This window comes from Arvicola amphibius, chromosome 6 (genome assembly GCF_903992535.2).
Source record: "Arvicola amphibius chromosome 6, mArvAmp1.2, whole genome shotgun sequence".
In the NCBI taxonomy this organism is placed as follows: Eukaryota; Metazoa; Chordata; class Mammalia; order Rodentia; family Cricetidae; genus Arvicola; species Arvicola amphibius.
Window position 1 is genome coordinate 15,306,290 of NC_052052.2, and position 20,468 is coordinate 15,326,757.

The 20,468-nt window shown below is 50.4% G+C and overlaps 1 protein-coding gene across 1 annotated transcript in view; it reads right to left on the reverse strand.

The window, feature by feature from the left end:
- Window positions 1-7,692, reverse strand: part of Hspg2 (heparan sulfate proteoglycan 2) — a 101,327-nt gene extending 93,635 nt beyond the window's left edge. Inside the window, exon 1 of the mRNA XM_038333914.2 lies at window positions 7,577-7,692. Coding sequence (XP_038189842.1) covers window positions 7,577-7,639 — 63 coding nt within the window. The 5' untranslated portion in view covers window positions 7,640-7,692. The remainder of the gene's footprint in view (window positions 1-7,576) is intronic.
- Window positions 7,693-20,468: the final 12,776 nt, after the last annotated feature.

The following is a 20,468-nucleotide window of genomic DNA, read 5'->3' on the forward strand; positions in this document are numbered from 1 at the left end:
GGGAAAGAGCTCATCCCTCACCCCCGAGGACACAACAAGGAGCAGTTGCCGGAAAGTTAGCTCATCTTAGTCCAGAGCCAGAGGAAGACCCTTCCCAACCCTCCATAAAACCATGACCTTATTCACTGGACCAGGGTCTGCCAGCTCTCTGCCTAGCCCCTAGCAAACCGCAACAAGGCAAGCCAAGTCTCTTATCTCATGCTTCATAAATGCAGTTCCCCATGTACAACAGAGATCAGGGGCTTGGCTGTGGGCTCCGAGGAATCCCTATTGGTGAGTTCTACAAGTGAACACAAGTGCCCTCCGCTCTACCCCTATGTTACCACAGAGGCCTCAGCCTGGGCAGAAAGGGGTTCCATGGCTGGAGAGGACCAGAGCCCACTGGCCTTGTCATTAGTCGGTCACCCCCCGGCCCTGCCCACACTGCCCCCCCCCACTACCTATCACATTCCGTTTTCCTCCATGCGGCTCTCTGGAGTTGTCCCATGGTTCCAAGGCAGCTCTGTCCTTCTGAATGCTCAAGCCTGAGACTCTGGAGCTCTCCACTCTCTATCCCACCCATTCCCAAGCAGTCAGTCCTGTGAGCCCAACTTTCAAAACGTGTTAGATGGAGACTTGGCTACTTCTCTCCATCCATGGACCTGGTACTAGCTCCACCATGTCTGGTCCAGGTTAGAGACTCCTTGTTTTACCCTTGACCTTCACAGCAACTACAGCCATCCTGTTAAAACCCCACGACTGGAGAACTAGAGAGACGGCTCAGCAGTTACGAGCACTTGCTGCTCTTGCAGGAGACCTAAGCTTGATTTCCAGCACCCACACCAGACAGCTCACAACCATCTGTAACTCCAGCTCCAGGGACTCCAATACCCTCTTCTGGCCCCTATGTTCACATACACACACATACAAATAAAAAAAATTTTTTTTTTTTTTTTTTTTTTGGTTTTTCGAGACAGGGTTTCTCTGAAGCTTTTTTTTTTTTTTTTTTTTTTTTGAGCCTGTCCTGGAACTAGCTCTTGTAGACCAGGCTGGCCTCGAACTCACAGAGATCCGCCTGCCTCTGCCTCCCGAGTGCTGGGATTAAAGGCGTGCGCCACCACCGCCCGGCTAAATAAAAATATTTTTAAAATGCACCAGGGCCCTTCAGGATCCCAGGACTTTGCCATAGCCAAGTCTGTGCCATCCTGTTGCCGGCTTCGTCGGCATCTCACTGCCTACCACTTGAACGGTGCCAAAGACATGCCAGGCACACCCCCACCTCCAGGGTCCTTACTGACCATTCCTCTTGTCTGGATGCCCTTCTCCATACATCCGCCCAACCCTCACTTCCTTCCGCTCCCCAGAATGCGTTATCAGGGCTTTTCCTACCCCACATCATCACTCTACACCGTTTTCTGCTTTATTTCCCCCTCTGAGTATAGCCGGCTTCTGTACTGGCTAAAGCACAAGATCCAGAGGGAGTGCGAATTTGACTTTTTTTGGTTTTCTGCTGCAATCTTATAACATCTAGAACAGGGTCAAGTACAGAGACGATGCTCCATAAATATTTATTAAGTAAATTTTAAGTGTGATACACACCCAGCAGCTGCGGTTAAAGCCTGTATACCAGCCCACACCACTGGACCACTCACCGGTCAAACCCACACTGTCAGCCTCTGTACAGGGAGCATCCCTGAAAACCAGAGCAGTAGGAAGTCCTCCTCTATGCCCCAAGGAAAAAAAGTGCTAGCAGCTGGTCCTGGGGACGTCTCAAAGTACTCCAAAGGCCCCTGGGATGCTAGGATGTCCTTGCGGCCCTGGCACAAGCTAGCATCATATGAAAGAGACGAGCATGATTCTGGTGTTGGCTCAGACTCACATTCCCAGGCTTCAAAGAGCCACCTTGTTCTCGGGGCTTTCATGATGGTGCCCCCCAGCCCAGCCACCCCTGGGCAGCCATGAGCCACACCCCTCTCAAGGCCATTATTGACACTGCCTGACGCCACCAGGCTGGGTAGTGAGGCTGGCGGCTCCCCACGAAGTGAGTTCCACACATATTTCTGGGTTTCAGTCAGCCAGCTTCAGGCTCTAGGATCAGGAGGGGGTGGCAGGGCCAAAAAGGCCAAGGCTCCGGCTGGGGTAGCCTTACAACAGGGCAGGGACCCTCAACCTAGCTCCCCTTGTCCTTGGCAGGAGCAGGAGGAAGAGCAAGAAGGTACTGGCAGACCATTAGGAAGCCACTGGGGAGCTGAGTCTCATTCTCCGTCCTCCTTCAGCCTGGTCCTCACAGCTGGAGTTGGACCAGAGGAGAGAAAGGCTGGGGCTGGGAGCCACCCCTTCCCTCCCAAACTCAGAAAGAAAGTCCAGAACTCAGAGGTCTGGCCTCCAAGTTGCCTATGATTCAGCACCCATATCTTTCCAAATCCCACCCCCAGCTTCCAATCCAAGGCTAGGCAGTCCTCAGGCCTCTTCCAAGCCATCCTAACCTCCAGACACCAGGGGAGCAGCTGAGGAACAAGGAAAGGCTCCCTGCAGGTCAGTAGGGCCCCAGGCCATATGTCTCCCTCATCATGAACAACACATAGAGAAAGAGACCTTTCATATCCTACAGACCAGGTCCTCAGAGCCTGGCCCCTTCTGCATGCAACTGTCTGCAGGGCCTCAGGGGCCATTGACAAGCCTACAAATGACTGCTCCGGGGTCTAGCTCCTGGTGTCCTGACCTCGGGTCACCACTGTGCCACGTGGGACCAGAGTTCTTACTGATAATGACATCAGTGACGAGCTTCATCAAAATGTGATGGTGGGGCCTGGGAGGCTGCTCAGTGGGTGAAAGGGCCTAGACGCCAAAAGACCCAAATTTCATCCTAGGGCTGGAGAGTTGGCTCAGCAGTTAAGAGCACTGATTGCTCTTCCAGAGGTCCTGAGTTCAATTCCCAGCAACCACATGGTGGCTCACAGCCATCTGTACTGAGACCTGGCGCCCCCTTCTGGCATCTGGGCACACATGGAAGGAATGCTGTACACATAATAAATAAATCTTTAAAAAAAAATTTCATCCCAGGACCCACAGGTGAGAGAATCAACTCCTGCAAGTTGTCCTCTGAACATCGCGTGTGTGCCTACCATATACTTAATAAATATATGAATTTTAGGAATCTGACAGTGGTTGGTTGGCTGCAGGCAGGTGGGGCAGTGGGGAGTGTCAGGGGAGCTTTGCCTACCTTCAAACTTGACTCTTCTGAGTGAGCAAGTGGGTGAGCCCCCTAACCTCTCTGTGCCTCCATTTCCTCTGCTCAGATTCTAGGGACCACGCTAGTCTCCAAGGCTTAATGCATTTCAGCAGATACATTCACGGAGCACTTACTATGTCAGTTAGCACTGAGGCCTGCACAAGGCTGGCCCTGTCAGTCATGGATGGAAGAGGGACTCAGGGAAGCACACCCCCTCACTGATGAACTTTTGGCTGTGGATTGACAGACTCTGGGAGATGGGGAGTCACTGTCCTCAACCATGTGTCTGCTGCTGAGCCCACCAGATTCCAATGGGTAGCTCATACAGATAGCCTTGGTTAAACTCAGCAGGTCACAAAACAAAACAGACGGGAATGTCAGAAAGAGTGGGGGGTGATAGTCAGGGAAGGTAAGAGAGTGAGGGTGAGAATGACTAGTTTGCATTATATATGTGTGTGAAACTGTCAAAGGACAACTCTAATTAGAGTATTAATTAAAAATATCCAAGCATCACAAAAATGAATAAAAACAGAGAACAAGCAAAATAAACGAATAAATAAAATTCAGCTAAGAGGGCCAGTGGTCAACCTGACAACCTAAGTACAATCTCTGGTACCCACAAGACAGAAGGACTAATTACGGCAATTTGTCCTCCGACCGCCACACATGTACCACCCCCACTACACGCATCATACACAGAAAATAAATAAATACGATTTAAAAAAAAAACAAACAGATGAGGTCTTGTTATCACAGAACTTAAACAGAGCAGAGGAGATGGATAAACAAGTGAACAGATTCAAGTTAGAGGGTGACAAGAGAAAAAAAGCAATGGGGCTAAGGGTGGAGCTCAGCCTGGAACATACGGTAACATGTGAGAGGCCCTGGGTTCAATTGTCAGTATTGCGGGGGTGGGGGGGGGGAAGAGCGGAGAGCAGAGGGGTCGGGGTGGGTGAGTTTGGGCTAGAGGGGCAGAGCAGAATTATCAAGACCTGAGAAATAGGAGGCAGAGGGTGATGTGGATTCAGGGACTTGTGTTCCAAGCTAAGGGAAAGCCAGATGCAAAGGCCCTGGAGGTAAAGTTTGTTTGGCATGTTCAAAAAATTTAGCCAGGCACGGTGGTGGCTCAAGCCTGTAATCTCAGCACTTACACAGGGAAGGCGGGAGGTTCAGGAGTTCAGGGTCATCCTTCACATAGTTCTGAGGCAAGCAAGCCTGGGATACATGACACTCTGTCTAAAACATACCCCCCCAAAAAGGAGGGAAGGAGGTGAGAGAAAATAACAGAGAGACAAAATGACCAAAATACAATTATAAACACATACGAATTGTCAAAAAAAAATTAAAATGGTTTCAGAAAGAAAAAAACCAGCAAGGGAAAACACAAGACAGAACAGAAACTTAGTAAAGCACAAGAGAGAGTGGACAGCAGGGTCCCAGAGGGAGCAGGGCCCTGAGGGGCGAGCTTCTAATTCTCAGTAAGGAGGGGACGTGGTGAGCAGGGAGTAACAGAAGCAACGTGAGGAGTCCCTGACAAACAGCGTCCCTCAATCAACGGACACGGAATATATGTGACCCATCTACAGTGTTTTCCCTCTACCTGGCCTGCACCCCAAGAAATCCCTACCCCGTGCTTACTGTCACCCAAATCCTGAACCTAATCTTATTTGAGTACCTTTTTTTTTTTAAACCTTCTCCCAGACAGAGACTCAAGCCCACAGATCCTAACTTGCCTGCGCTCATCCTGAGAACAGGCCCGGGCCAAGCCAAGCAAGGCCTGGGCGAGACTCCTCAGACACCCAGAGCTCAGCCTGGGAGATGGGGGTGGGGAACCATACATCTCTAAGATCTCTGAAGTCCGGCCTCTGCCCAGTCTCTGAGGATGGTCCCACAGCCTGATGCACACACTCTCAGCTCTGCCCTTTTCCTAGCACAGGTCTGGAACAAAGGTGGTAACGGTAACAGCTGGGAGACAGGGTAATCAGCTGTGTGGAGGGAAGGGCTGAAGTCACTCCAGGAAGGAGAAATTCCCCCGCTCCCACAGCAGCCTTCCCCGCAAGGAAATCCAAGGAAGGCAGGAAGCAGGTATTTCAACCAACTTCCCTCCTCGGCCTGGAAAACACTGTCATTACTCCTGCCACCCCTCAAGATTCCTATCAATGGTGGGGCTGGTCCCAAGAAAGGAAGGGCTAAGACAACCTTAGGAAGGAAAGGGTCAACAGGCCAGGGCAGGCCTGAGTCAGCCAGGCCTGGTCCCATCCTCTCCCCAGAACAGAAATTACTCCCCCACATAATCACAGACCCTGTCTCACTGTCCCTGCCTCCAGTGAGACTCAAGACTCCTGGGCCCAGTGTAGGCTGCCCTCTCGTACGGGATGATTCTGTCTGAAATTGAACTGAAGGGTTGAAGCGGTCAAGAGCAGTGGGCAAGACTTGCCGGGATGCTGGGCTGAAAACTGATCTTACTGAAGCTGCGCTGGCCAGTGTCTCTACCCATTTCATGGATGTGGACACTCAGACTTGAGAAGCTGGCACTGAAACTGGGTTTATAAGACCCTTAAGCTCTTTGGGGCAGAGGGGCCCAACTCTGAGCTGGGGTAGGCCAGTGATGCCTTCCACGTGACTCCTTGCAGCATCTTTAATCCTAGAGCTTTGGACGGGCTGCCTGCTGTCTCCTCAGCGTCACAGCCCACTAGTCTGAGTCCTAGAAGTCTTGAAAAGGCATGCCCCAGCCCACCCAGATCACCTCATGCCACCAAGTGCCAGCGCACAATAGCTGTGCAGAAAGTATCTTCCCAATGAATGAGCCTAGGGGACTCCTAGTGACTGTCATAGAATGCTGCTCAATCGAGATTTGGTGAATGAACAAGTGAATAGGGCAGTGGTGGCAGTCAGGGAATTTCAGCAGAATTCCTCAGGCCCTCCGCAAACAGTTCCGCCCACCACTCCTGTCTTTGTGCAGTCTGAGCTTGGGGGAGCCCTCAACAGGGGGTCTAGCCGAGGAGGGGGGTGGTCAGGAAAAGATAGCACTCCAGGTCTAGGTCATTGCCTGGGGGAAGGGAAAGTCAGTTTTAGGAGCTACAAGTTCAGGCTGAATGGGCAGCAACAGCCGAGCCCTGCTCTGTAGGGTTGGGGTGAGAGGCCAGACAGATTAAGGAAGAAGGCTGCTCGGAAGGAGGGTGGGGAAGAGAGGTGCTGTGTGGGTGGGGCAGAAACAGTAAGGGGTCAGGCCTGGTGGGAGGTTAAGGAGTGACTCAGAAGGGCAGAGGTGAGAGCCAGACAGCCAGGCAAGGACAGAGAATCAGTCACTGGGTAAATACTGGCCCAGTTGGAAAAGTCACCTTCTTGGCTCTGAAAACAGAGGACAGGGAGGGAGACTGTCTAGGAGTACCTGGGCTCTGTGGCTCACCGCAGCAGGTCCACATGGACCCCACCCACAGCTTCCACTCTGTCAACCCATCAACTCCTCTCGGTCCTCCTTGAGGTCACTCGGGTCCTCTGGGCCTCCCCTGCCAAATGCCTTCTAGGTCTTAGGATTCCTGACTCAAAAGTTCCCTTCTCCTCCCCTTGGCCCGGTGAGAATTCAGAATAAGGGCTGAACTGTAGGGGTACACAGCATCCCACCTTGGGGACCTGGGAAGAATACAGGGGAAACTCAGCTCCTCCTGGGCCCAGTCATAACAGGCACTGCACAGGGCACTCATTCCATTCAGGCCCAGCTGCCCTGAGGCGTCCCATTCTGAGTTCCCTTTACCCACGTGGGACTACCTCCGAGAGGCTAATCAGTTCTCGCCAGGTGTTACCGAGACCTCAGTGCAAGGCAGTGATTGATTTAGCTCATGGCTTGGAGGACTCCAGGGTGCAGGGGGTGCTGCACACAGGCTTCAGTTTTGTTCCAAGTTTTTACGTATGACTGCCTAACCATAGTCTCCCCAGAGGATAACATAGTAAAGTTCCAGCGAAGACTGACAGGGTCCCCATCATGACGGAATGCCCCTTCTGCCAAGTTGGCAGCGGAAAGGGGTACCCTTGTCCTGCCAAGTTCCCACCCTGCTAGAAGTTTCTCCGTCAGGGCCCCAGGAACGGCAGGCCGAGCCATGCCCAGAGGCGACTCTGAGCCTGAACAACGTGGCCAGAGAACCTCGAGATTCCAAGCTTGCAAGGACGGCCCCTGACCTCCACGCTGGGTCCCTGGGGCGTCCCCTAAGCAAAACTCCACGCTGCTGGGTGGCGCTGGCCAGTGCCAACCCAGGGTCCTGCGCGGGCGCGGCCGTCCCGAGCCAGAGTCCCAGCCGAGCAGCCTCCGGTGTCCCCGCCAAGTTGGCGCGCGCCCACCGCCCTCGGCCCTTAGCCACGCACACTCACCGCGAGCAGCCGCGTGTGCAGCAGCAGCCCCAGAAGCAGCGCGCCCACTGCCCGCCGCCCCATGGCCGGGCCTCGTTCTCTGGCTCTCTCGGCGCCGCCCGGAGCCACCCGCTTGCTGTCCTGCGGAGTCCTTCGGACTGCTCGCCTCCTCCTCTCCTACACCCCGTCCCCGCCCTCCCGCATACTCCCCGCCCCCGGGTCTCCGGCTCCGCCCCCCGAGGCGCCAAGTTCAGAAGCCCCAGACCCCACCTCTAAGACTCTAGCCACGCCTCTCAAGGCCAGGCTCCGCCCCTGAAGCTGTCTGTCCCGGTCCTCTAGGTCCCGCCCCCGCGCCTCCTGTCACACCCCCACAAAAAACAGGCTCCGCCCCCCCAAGAGTAGGCCCCCCCGCCTCCGGGCCACTAGCAAGGCTCTCTAGAGCTGCTGCGCAGCCGGCTGTGCCTTTGTCTGGGCCCCAGTCCCCCTCGGTGTGGGCTGAGGCCCAACCGGCTCCACGCCAGACGTGGCCTGGAGTGTGGGATGAAACTTGGACGCCACTCGGTAGGGCATCGAGACCTCTGTACACACCGCTCCTTCACTCCACGTGTTCCACACCGAGTCCACAGCAAACGGCTTTCAAGGGGGTCCCACAAGCAGGCAACTTTCATAGAGTTTCACAGAGTTACAAGTGTACTTTGCGGAGCTTCTGCTTCAATTCAGTTTAACTTCGTTAAAAGTCAATCCTATGGCTTCAAAACAATGAGGTGTTGGACCCCAGCGCGAGTGCTGTGTGGCCCTGAGCTGCCCCCAGCTGTCACTTGCACCGCTCATGCTCACATTTACTAACACTCTTTGGGGTTCACAATCATTTGCAAGACTTCTCAGCCCTCACACACACTCAGCTGCTCACATCGACTTCGCATTTATATTTACATTTTTGTTTACATTTCTACAGACTCAAGTATCCCAACAAGCTATGAAGCATCTTTTATTTGTTAAATGTTTGTTTTGTGTACATGTGCACATGTATGTGTGTGTGCCTGCATACAGGCCACAGTGATCACATGGAAGTCAGAGGAGTTTTGGGAATTGATGATCTCCTACCATGTGGGTTCAGGTGATCCAACTCAGGTAGGTAATTAAGCTTGGTGGCAAGTATCTATACCCACTGAACCATATCTCTGGACCATACATATGTTTGCCCACACCGGTTCTTCATATATTTTACACTAGGGTTTATGTATTTTTTTACACAGTCACCAGCCTCTATATTCTACATTTTTCTCATACATTCATCCCAGGCCTTGAGTGGGTGCTTGATGCTGAACAAGATGGCCCTCCTACCCCTCCCTATACCACAAGGCAATATAAAGCATTCAAAGAATCAGTCTGATTCACATAGATCATTCCCAGAGACACACCAGCTCTCTCATACCCAGGTTCATATACAGATGGGCTCTGCCACAGACTCGATCTCAGGTGTTCTTGGTAAATCATAATCATCGTTGCACTTCCGCTATAGCCCATGGGCGGGCACACAAGCCTGGAGCCCAGGACTGTCCCTACCACCTACCCAGGGCCCCTTTTCTGACTGAAATTTTCCAGGCAGCCCCAGGCTAGTGGGTGGAGAGAAAAATAACTGGAGTGTGTATGTGCACACACGCATGTGTGTAGGTTTGAGGAAACCCTTTGAGTAATGATAGAAGGAGGGGAATACAAACCCAAGTTTCCATTGTTTCCTGAGAGTTGCTAGGTTCCAGAGACTCCTGGCGGGCTTTGCAGCCAGGAGTGAGGTGGGCTGTGGACAGAAGGAAATGCCCAGTTCACTGGATGGCGCCAGCCCTGTCCGGAAAACATGTTCCCTGTGATAGGGGCCAAACACTTAGGGACCTGAGAAAACACTGACATCTTGACCCTTATTCCACAGAGACCCCATCTCCAAAAGACTGAGTTCTTCCCTGCCCCAGGGCCATAGCTATAGAGGACCAACTCAGAGCATGAAGAGCAGAAAGCACATCCAAATAGGCCTGCCAACGCCCTGGCCCCAGCCCAGGCTCCAGGCACAACACCTAATAAGGTCTGCCGCTGCTCCTGTCAGGGGGGTGGGACAGACAAGGAAGGCATGCCCAGTCGTGGCCCCTAGTGGTCCCTGTTCTGATGAAGGGGACAAGGGAGGGCACAACCCTGCCTCATGCTGTTCTCAGTCCGACAGAAAAGGCTGCTCCATCATCTAGCCATGCAGACCCGGACAAACCACTCAGCCTCTCCTGCCAGTCTCACGTAGGAAGCAAGGGCCATGCTGACTTTCCTCAGAGTAAAGACTAAAGTTAATTGATTGAAAAAGAAAGAAAAGGAAAGGAAAAGAAGTGTCAGGCTCAGTGAGTAAGGGTACTTGTCACCAAGTCTGATTACTGGAGGTCAGAGCTCCACCCTGGAACCTACATGGTAGAAGAGAATCAGCTCCACAAAGCTGTCCTCCAAGCTCCACACATATGCTATGTGTGCTTCAGCATGAGTAAAACTCCCCCGGACACACACGCACATAAATAAACACATTTATTTGGGCCGGAAAGATGGCTCATCAGTTAAAGCATGCACCACTCTTGCAGCGAACTTGAACTTTTTTCTAGTACCCACACTAGGCAGTTCACAATTGCCTGTGACCGGATTCGGGGTACAGGATGCCTCTGAGGGCACTGCACTCATGTGTACAGCCCCACACATACACACACATAATTTAAGAATAAAATAAATATTTTAAAGGAGTTTCAAGAGCTGAGGATGTAGTTCAGTTGGCAGAGTGCTCGCCTAGCATACGTGAGGTTCTGGGTTTGATCCCCAGCACCATATAAACTGGTGGTGTTTTCCTATAACCCCAGAACCTGAGAGCAGCAATGGTGATGGAAAGATTGCCACAAATTCAAGAGCAACTTGAACTACATAAGACCTTGTCTCAAAAGAAGAAAGGAAACTGGGGAGGGGGAGGAGAAAGAGGAGGACCGTGAGGTGCAACCCCTACCCAAGGCTCTCCGGCCAGATGTGGGAGGACATCCTGGTACTATGTGGGAGGGAACTCCCTGTCTGATGAAGAAGGCTGACTTCAGAGTTGGCAGTAGACCAGCCTGGTGGCAGGGTTTTTCCAAGGCCTGGCCTGTGTGTGGGGAGGTCAGCATCCGTGACAAATCTCATGGCATGAGCTGCCTCAGTGTCCTTTCCTTACCTCAGGCCCTGTTCAGTCTCACAGATTTAGCTTCTTGCTTGATTTGCTCATAGCTACAGGAACAGGGGAACAAGCACGCCTTTGTAGATGTTTGGTCAAGATGAACCCAGGCCTATAGGCCCTGCTTCCTGAAAGGGTTTGAGGAAAGAGATGGGAAAGCTGACTGGGGCCTGGAGGAAACCAGCTGACACCAGGAAAATCGAGCTTGTCCAGAACGTACCCCAAAGAAGCCCCACCCGTCTGGGGATCAGTCATCTACCTATTTATTCCACATCCTCTCTTTTCCACGAAGGGGTTTGACTGGCTGGTTTATAGCATGTAGTTCTTAGCATCTTTAGTAAATGTTCTCAAGTTGTTCTGTCTCGAGCCAGGCTGTCGTCTCCTTGTATGGCTTGGAAGAGGAGCCGGGCTTTTCAGAGCCTCTAAGGTGCCTGTAACTACGCCATAGATGCTCACAACTCGAGTGCTTGTCAGCATCTTTAAGACAGAAACAGCTTAAGCGTCTCAACAAGGTCCCGTGGGGAAGGAGGGACCATGAGAGCTGTGGAACAGGAGCTGGGAACTTTTAGAACAGTGGCTACAGTTATGGCTTGCCTCTCCAAAAGTGGGAGGAACAGCTTCTTCTGGTTTCTAATTGATTCCAAATCTTTTCCCTGCCTCAGATCCTCTCACCCGTCTTATGTTTTCTTTCCTCTTTCTTTCTTTCTTTCTTTCTTTCTTTCTTTCTTTCTTTCTTTCTTTCTTCCTTCCTTCCTTCCTTCCTTCCTTTCTTCCTTCCTTCCTTCCTTTTTCTTTCTTCCTTTTTTTCCCCTTTTGTTGTTAATTATTCAAGACTGCCCTGAACAGTTGAGCAGGTTGTTCTCATCACAGAGATAGTAGGCTTCCAAGCAAGCCAATAGGTTTGGTGATGTGTCTTGTGGGCTCCATCTGCCTCTACCCAGCGTTTTCTGATAACATAAGTGAAGGCAATGTCTGCACTGTAAGGGCTAGCTGTGCATTACATTCTTTGAATAAGAAAGCAGTTACTATGGCCAAGAGTTTCCACTGCCTGTGTGGGAAAACAGGCAGAGACAGGATCTGTCCTTGGCTTGGTCTGGAACCAGAAACTGATGTGAAGGAGCTAGGGTTGATGGGAGGACTGAAGAGTAGGAGGAAGAGAAAAAGGCACCACCTTGGGAGGCAATAAACTTTCCCGTGCGCAGGGAAGGTCAGGGTGGGGTGACTGGCAAGATCCTGTGTTGCTCATCTTTCCAGTCTTTTATCACAGACATGCACCCACCTTGACAGAAGCCTTCCCCAGCTTCCCATAAAGGATGTATCCCTAGCTTCCTACAGTTCCACACCCAAACATCTCAACTACTGAGACAGTCTCAGAATGACTTGCTGTCACGAGGCCTCGAAAACAGCAGCTGGCACGCTGTTCTTGCTCGGCCTTCTTTCCGCTGACATCCTCCACAAAGAGCACAGTACCTAGTGTGGACCTGACACTGAGGCCATTTTCATTTTCAATTGGGTGAAAGAACAAATTGCTTTCAGCCGGCCTGCCTTGTGTCATGTGTGTTCCTCCTTTTTTGCTTGTTTTGGTTTTTCAAGATAGGGTTTCTCTGTGTAACAGTTCTGGCCTCGAACTCAGAGATCTTCGTGCCCCTGTCTCCCAAGTACTGGGATTAAAGGCATGCACCACCATGCCTAGCCAAATGTTCCTCTTCTTTTCTTCTTCCCTAAGTCCTGGAAATCGAACCCAGGCCCTCACACATGCTAAGCAAGTTCTCTACTACAGAGCTATGTTCTTAGTCTCCTTTAATTTTTTTGATACAGGGTCTCACTAAGTTGCCCAAGCAGACCCTGAGTAACCCAGGCAAGTCTTGAGGTTGAAATTCTCCTGCCTCGGATTCCAGAGTACCAGGTATTGCAGGTTTATATCACCAGGCCAGGTCCTGGCTTATGCCTCAAGTAGAGAAAAGTCCCTTCCACAGTTCAGACAGCCTAGAGTCTTACTGGCTCTGACAAGGTCCTGAGAAGTGAACAGGTGTGTTGTTTCTGTTTTGTTTGGTTTTGGTTTTGGTTTTTGACACAGTGTCTCACTATGAAGCCTTGGCTGACCTAGACCTCCCTATGTAGACCAGGCTGGCCTCAGACTCACAGAGATCTGCCTGCCTTGGCCACCTTAATGCTAGGCCATACCCCGCTCACTATTGTGTTTTTGAAACAGGGTCTCAGGTAGCACTGACAGATCTCAGGCTCACTGTGTAGCTAAGGATGGATGACCTTGAATTCCTGACCATCTTCCTTCTACCTCCTAAGTGCTGGGATTACAGGTGTGACCACCACATGTATGTGAGGTCTGAACCCAGAGCCTGGTGCATGCCAGGCAAGTGTACCACCAACTGAGACAAACCCTCAACTCGAATGTTTCCAGTTAAGAACACTGAAGCCCAGAAGCTGAAGTGACTTGCTGAGAGAGTTCAGTTAGAAAAAAGGAGAGGCATGATTTGGTTCTTGTGTGATTCCAGAACTTGTCTTCCTAGCCAGTGAAGATCTCTTTTCTGTCCAGGGTGAGGGAGGTCTTCCCAGCTCAGACAGAAAGTGATTCCTTTGGCCAGGGCTTTCGCCTTGCTGTCTGTGCCCCATCCCCAGGGTCTTTACACACTACCTGCCATTTTCTTACTTCCAGGCAGAGTCCTAGACTCCAGGCAGGGATCCCATCCTGCAGCTCCTGGGTCTCCTGCCCTCCCACCCAGATGTCCCAAGAGAAAGGGGTTCTTTGGGATCGCTGTCCTTTTTTTTATTGTTATGACATCTGTATTGTGGGGGCGTGGCACACATGCTGTGGGTGCATGTGAGGAGGTCAAAGGACACCTTTCATGAGTCAGTTCTCTCGCTCTGCCATGTGGGCCCCAGAGATGGCACTCAGGTTGTCAGACTTGGCAGCAGCAGGCAGATCCTCACCTACTGAGCCTTCTCACCTACCTGGAAATTCTGTATGCTTTCCCACATTGTGATCCTGTGGCAAAGGGTTCACACAAGTCTTAAGTGGGTTGAACTTTTTAATCTGCCCCTCCTCAATATATTTGTGGACAGATCCCACCTGTTTTTCTGGGGAAAAAAACTTTTTTGTTTTGCTTTGTTTTCTGTTTTCTTCAAGACAGGGTTTCTTGGTATAGTCCTGGCTGTCCTGGAACTCACTCTGTGAACCAAGCTGGCCTCGAACTCAGAGGTCCGCCTGCCTCTGCCTCCCGAGTGTCAAGTGCTGAGATGAAAGGCATGCACCACCACTGCCCAGTGTGGGAAAAACTTTTACCATTTCACAGGGCATGTGTTGTTTAAGACATGGTTTATGAATGCTACTCCAGAAACGGACTGCTGAGCTGAACATAAAATGTTCTTTATCGTTTCAATCCGTCACTGTGGCCCTCACCCCACAGACCTCTTTAATCAAGCTGGAATGCTTGGGGGCCCTGTCCACCCCCTCACATTCCCACCCACAAGGCCCAGCTTTAGCCCAGAGGCTTCTATGCAGGCCATGAGCTGGACCGCCACCAATGTCCCTGCCCCTGCTCTTCCAGGCAGGGCAGGCACTGTCCCTCACGGTATGTGCGCCAGTGAGGACGGACGGGTCCATGTCTTGCTTCTTCTCACTTAACACTCTTTTTATAAACACAGTTCTATGTGTCAGCAAAGGCCACGGCTACTTAAAAATGAATCTATGGACCAGTGCCAGCCCCCAAACTGTTTATTACCAGTCTGAGATAAGAAGCCGTTGCTCCGAAGCGTCAGTCGACGGTGTCATTAAGCATCCTGTTCAGACCAGCTGACGTTTTCTTCTTTGCACTCCTTCTCCGTATTGGACACAGCACAGAGATTTATATTTCGGCATGAGCTGTCGCCATCTCTCCATCTCTCTCTCCCACGGCTGTGGATGGGGTCCAGGGCCTTGTCCATGTCCACTGGCATCCCTGGCTTGGGGTAAAGCCTCTTGTGTCAGAAGGGAATCACTGGCAGTTTGTGAGCTGGTACTTTTGGATAGCGTTCTCTCTGCCTTTCCATGTGACCTCTCTTTCCTTCTTTCTCTCCCCTCCCTCCCTTTTGCGACAGGGCCTCTCATAGCAAAGGTTAGCTCCGAATTCACTACCTAGCCAAGCATGACCTTGAATTTCTCATCCTCCTGCTACCACCTCCCAAGTACTAGGATTACAGGGGTATGCCACCATGCCTGTCTGTGCAGGGCCTGGGGTCAAGTCTGGGGCTTTGTACTGGCTAGGCAAGCACTCTACCAACTGACCTGCCTCCCTGGCCCACAGGTGCCATTATTCCTCTCCTGCTGCTGGGTGTTTGCCCTGTCTGCAGGTCTTGGTTACTAAGCAAACATCCTGGCAATGGCTCTTTGTACATCCACGTGTTTACTCTAGTAACTCCTTCCATGTATTTTTTTTTTCAATGTTCATTGGTGCTTTGCCTGGGTGTATGTCTGTGTGAGGGTGTCAGATCGTCTGGAACTGGACTCCAGACAGTTGTGAGCTGCCATGTGGGTGCTGTGAATTGAACCCGGTCCTCTGGAAGAAGAGACAATGCTCTTAACCCCTGAGCCACCTCCCCAGTCCAACTCCCTCCACTTTTAAGGACCACAAAACTGAGGCCACATAGACCAAGAGACTTCTGCAGGGACACAGTGGCAGGGAGAAATAGCCTTCCCCCAACTCTGCCACCCCCCACATGGGCCTCTTAACCAACCCCTGGCCCCCTTGTTCCTTCCTCTGATCCACACTGCCCTTCCTACTGGGCAGACTTTCCGTTTCTTTGGTGATTTTTCTTTTACAAGGCCGTGAGCCCTCTGTACTGTTCTTGCATGTTGTCTTTTGCAGTCTGAGAGAAATCCTTTTGGAATGTCCTGTGCCTTCTCCCTCCAAGTTCCCGGCTTTGTTCAATTGTTCCCCAGGAATTCCTGCCTGGTTGGGGCGGGGGTGGGGGGGTGGGGGGGGCTGAGCATGAGGCTGGTGAAAAGTTGGCCAAAAATGGTGAGAGCAACGCAGCCCTGCAAGAGCAAGGGCTTTTTGTTGTTTTTATTGTTGCCCCCCACCCCCGACTGCAGATCTCAAGCCAAAGGGAGATGGGTGCAGCTTGGGATGAAGTGGGGTACCAGTCAATGTGTGTAGATAAAAAAAGCAGGGAGAATAAAATGGGGCTGAGCCTGGGAAGTGCAGTGAGAGAAGGGTGGGCTGAGGCCTAGAAGGCCCAGGAATAGGATGTGCATCTGGCACACAAACATCGGCAATTAAAACAGCTGTATTTCCTTTTCAGACTCCTGGAACTGAGATATCGGGATATCTGTTTATAAAAGACAGTAACTTTTTTTTTTTTTTGGTTTTTCGAGACAGGGTTTCTCTGCAGCTGTAGAGCCTGTCCTGGAACTGGTCTTGTAGACCAGGCTACCCTTTTTTTTTTTTTTTTTTTTTTTTTTCTTGAGGCAGGGTCTTGGATAGTCCAAGCTATTCTCAAACTCCTTAAGTCACTGGGGATGACATTGAACTTCAGTCCTCTTGACTCTGTCCCAGAACTGACACTGCAGGCACATACCACCATGCTGCATCCTTTGCAGTGCTAGGGATTAAACCCAGGACTGCATGCATGCTAGGCAAGTCCTCTGCTGATTGAGAATACCTCTGGGCATAGTAAATTACTTTTTTCTTTTTTTTCCTTTCTTTCTTTCTCTCTTTCTTTCTTTCTTTCTTTCTTTCTTTCTTTCTTTCTTTCTTTCTTTCTTTCTTTCTTCCTTTTTTTCCAACACAGAGTTTCTCTGTGTAACAGCTCTAGCTGTCCTGGAACTCATTTTGTAGATCAGACTGGCCTTGAACTCACTGAGATCCGTCTGCCTCTGCCTCCCCCAAGTGCTGGGATTTCCTGGCTAGTAAATTACTTTTAATTTGTAAAAATCGCCAGTATGATTCTCCTCTACTGAGTGGTATTAAATATTGAGGACCTTGGAGATCACATCTAAGATCAACAGTGGCTTCTGCGGAAATTACCCTCTCATTTACCACTTTCTGGATCACACCTGTTGTTTCAGGTTTACTCTGCACTGTTTAGAACCACGACACTGACGCACAGTGTGCCATTACACACTCTTTTTATTTAATCTTTAAAAATTTTTAAACAATGTTTTATGATTTATTTTTATTTTATGTTTACTGGCGTTTTGTCTGCATGTGGATTTGGTGAGGGTGTCAGATCCCCTGGAGCTGGAGTTACAGACAGTTGTGAACCGCCATGTGGGTGCTGGGACTTGAACCCAGGTCTTCTGGAAGAACAGCCAGTGCTTTTCACCACTGAGCCATTCCCCAGCCCCAGGTGTTACACAGTTTTAATCCCAGCACATGGGAGCCAGAGGCAAGAGGACCAAGACAAATTCCGTGCCAGCCTGTTGTACATATTGAATTGTAGTCCAGCCAGGGACTCAAAAAGAAAAAAAAAAGATGGGGGCAGAAGAGACATTGTTTGGGGGAGCAGCCCAACCCCTCCTCCAGTTAAACATCACCCGTCATTTGTCTAATTCATTGTATTTTGGAGGCCAAGTTCCGCTCCCGGCTTCTCTTAGGATCTATTCAGTGGGGCCAGCAAGATGGCTCAGCAGGTAGAGGCGTTTACTACCAAGTCTGGCAACCTGAGTTCAATCCCCAGCACCCACTTGATAGACAGCAAGAACTCCCACAAGCTGTCTGTCCTCTCACCTACACACGTGCGCCATGCCATGGGACTTGTTCGTGTACATATGCACACACACAGAGGAAAAAGAAAGCCTGCAGGAACATAGAGAGCCAAGGCCCTGATTCGAGCCTGGCAAGCAGTGGTAATGCCTCCCAACCCTAGCACAGGAATTGCAGCAGGTGCGAAGGAATTTCTTGACCCCTCCAGCCACGCTGTCACCCAGCCCAAGCTACACAAGGGAGACAGCCCACGACGCCCAGCATTGTTCTGCTGCCAGGCATGCTGCTTCCTGTTTACATGGACCCTGCAGGTGGGGGACCTCCTGTGACTTCAGCACAACTGGAAGGAACGGGGACCTTCTCCAATGTGTTTATTTTCTCTAGGCTTGGGTTCAATAGCCTGTAGAAGGGACTTGTTTGGATCAAAGGGCAGAGATCCAGTCCCTACAGGATATAATCTAATTTCCAGGCAATGGGCAAACTTCACCTGAGCACCTACTTACTATGCACTGGGTTCTCTGACGATGTGCGGCATGCGTTATGTACCCACTGAGTGCATTTGCCGAGCACCTGCTCCTTTCTCAATGTCATCATGAAGATGAAGATGACGGCATACTCATTCCAGATGCAGTGCCCTCTGATGATGCCAAGGAGGCTCTGGAAGCCGCTGCGTTCCAGGCACCTGATTGAAATGATTTACACCGGATCCCTCTGTGCTACGGTGTCCTGTTCCACAAAATGACACCAGTGCTTTCCTTAAAGAGTCAATGTGTCGATTAAATGGCTAGGTGCAGCCAGTGCGTTGGCTTAGGGCTTCAGATGTCAGGCCAAGCCGTTGTGGCTTCCTTTTCTAGTGCCTAGGAAGAACACGGGGATGCAAACGGAGCTATGGTGCCTCGGCTCCTGGTCTCACTTCTACCTCTGACAAAAGCCTAAGTTTGGTGAAACTGAGTCACAGCCCTGAGATATCTGCATTTTAGGGACTTAATATATTTTGTTCTCAGACACATGCACACTTTTCCGAAACTTTTTCCCCCATACTTTTCTTGGTTGTTTTTGAAGAAAAAGGTCTCATAGCCCAGGTTCGCCTCTGTGATTATGGGTACGTGCTATTACCTCTAACTTCTTCTGCTGTTTTAAAGAAAAACGCAGTCTCTTTCAAGTCAAAATTTAGTGATTAGTTACTAGATGAACAATTAACAGGCAGATCTCTAACAGAAAAGTTGCAGCATGGTAGTATACTCCTTTAAACTCAGGACTTGGGAGGAAGAGGCAGGTAGATCTCTGTGAGTTCTGGAGTAACCTGGTCTACATGGTAAGTTCCAGGCTTGTAGTCCTGGATGCTTGGGAAGCTGGGATAGGAAGATCGTGAGTTCAAAGTCAGCCTGTAACTTGTCTTATAGCTCAGAGTCAAAGTGCTCTGCTAGCGTAAGGTCCTGGGTCCAGTCCTTGAACTAAAATAAAAAGAAAAATTTAAAGGAAACCATTTTGAACCTAATTCCACAGCATGGAGGCGTGTCATCTTGTTGGATTTGTCGCTGTCTGCTGTGTTTCCTACGGAAGGGTCAGCCCTTAGTCTCCTTTGCACCCATTCAAATGGTTTGTACTAGTTTGCGGCAGCTGTAGGCAGGACCACTCTCCTGGCCAAGAACCCTGAACTGCACAAAAAGGAGAGGGGAAGCCGGGCTGTGCTTCAGCCACCCTTCTCTTCTCCCTGACTGTAGGGTCAGTGGGACCATCTGCTTCAAGCTCCTACTGTTTTGACTTCCCTAACATTATGGCTTGCACCTTGAACTGTGAGCTGAAAGAAACTCTTTCTCCCTGCCTGGCTGCCAGTCATTAAAGCCACAGGAAAAGAAGAACAGAGTTACTTTTCTTTGTTTTTGTAACATCATGAAGAGCTATCTTCCTTTTGAAAGAATTGAATATATCCAAAGCACTTTAGATAGTGCCTGGAGCATAATTAAGAGTTAAGGGCTGGAGAGATGGCTCAGAGGTTAAGAGCATTGCCTCTCTTCCTAGAGGTCCTGAGTTCAATTCCCAGCAACCACATGGTGGCTCACAACCATCTGTAATGGGGTCTGGTGCCTTCTTCTGGCCTGCAGGCATACACACAGACAGTATACATAATAAATAAATAAATATTTATATAAAAAAGATTTTAAAAAAAAGAGTTAAATAGAGCCAGGTGGTGGTGGTGCATCCCTTTAATCCCAGCACTCGGGAGGTAGAGGCAGGCAGATCTCTGTGAGTTCAAGGCCAGCCTGGTCTACAAGAACTAGTTCCAGGACAGCAAGGACTGTTACACAGAGAAACCCTGTCTCAAAAAACCAAAAAAAAAAAAAAGGAGTTAAATAAATGTTGACTGGTGTTATTAATAGCATGAGTTACTGGGCATCCACAAGTAAAGCTCTCTCATATTTCTGAGGGTAGCAATGTCACCATTATGGAGCACCTGTTGGCCACGAGGTCCAGAGTCTACTAACATTATAAAAAGGATTTACTGTGAGCCAGACTGGGCCAGGTGCTGGTAATGTCAAGTGGAGCCCTAGTCAAATGTCGAGAGAGAGAGAGCCCTGCACTCCGATTCAAGGAAACTGGACCTTTTTGGAGGGGAGCATTTCTAGAAAAGCCAGGGGGGTAGCCTGCTCTTCTGCCTCAGAGCCAGAGGAGTGCTGACCCAGGTCCAGACGGTGGGGGCTTTGAGCAGCTGCAGAGAGGGCACCAAAGTCAGCTCTATTTCTCATGCTAGAGCAGAATGGATTGTGCCAAACTGTTCCTGTGACTGTCCATTGGCGGAAGGGAAACTGGTTAGTGTGGACTAAGTGGGCATCTTATTCTGGGGAGGAGAGGAATAAGGGACAGAGAACTGAGATTGTTGCATGCTGAACCCTGAACCAAAGAAGGAATAAAAAACAGAAGTGAATTCATGAACTCAACGGACCAGAAGTTTGCTGGCTCCTTTTTCCTTCCTCCTGTCCTTGTGCTCCCA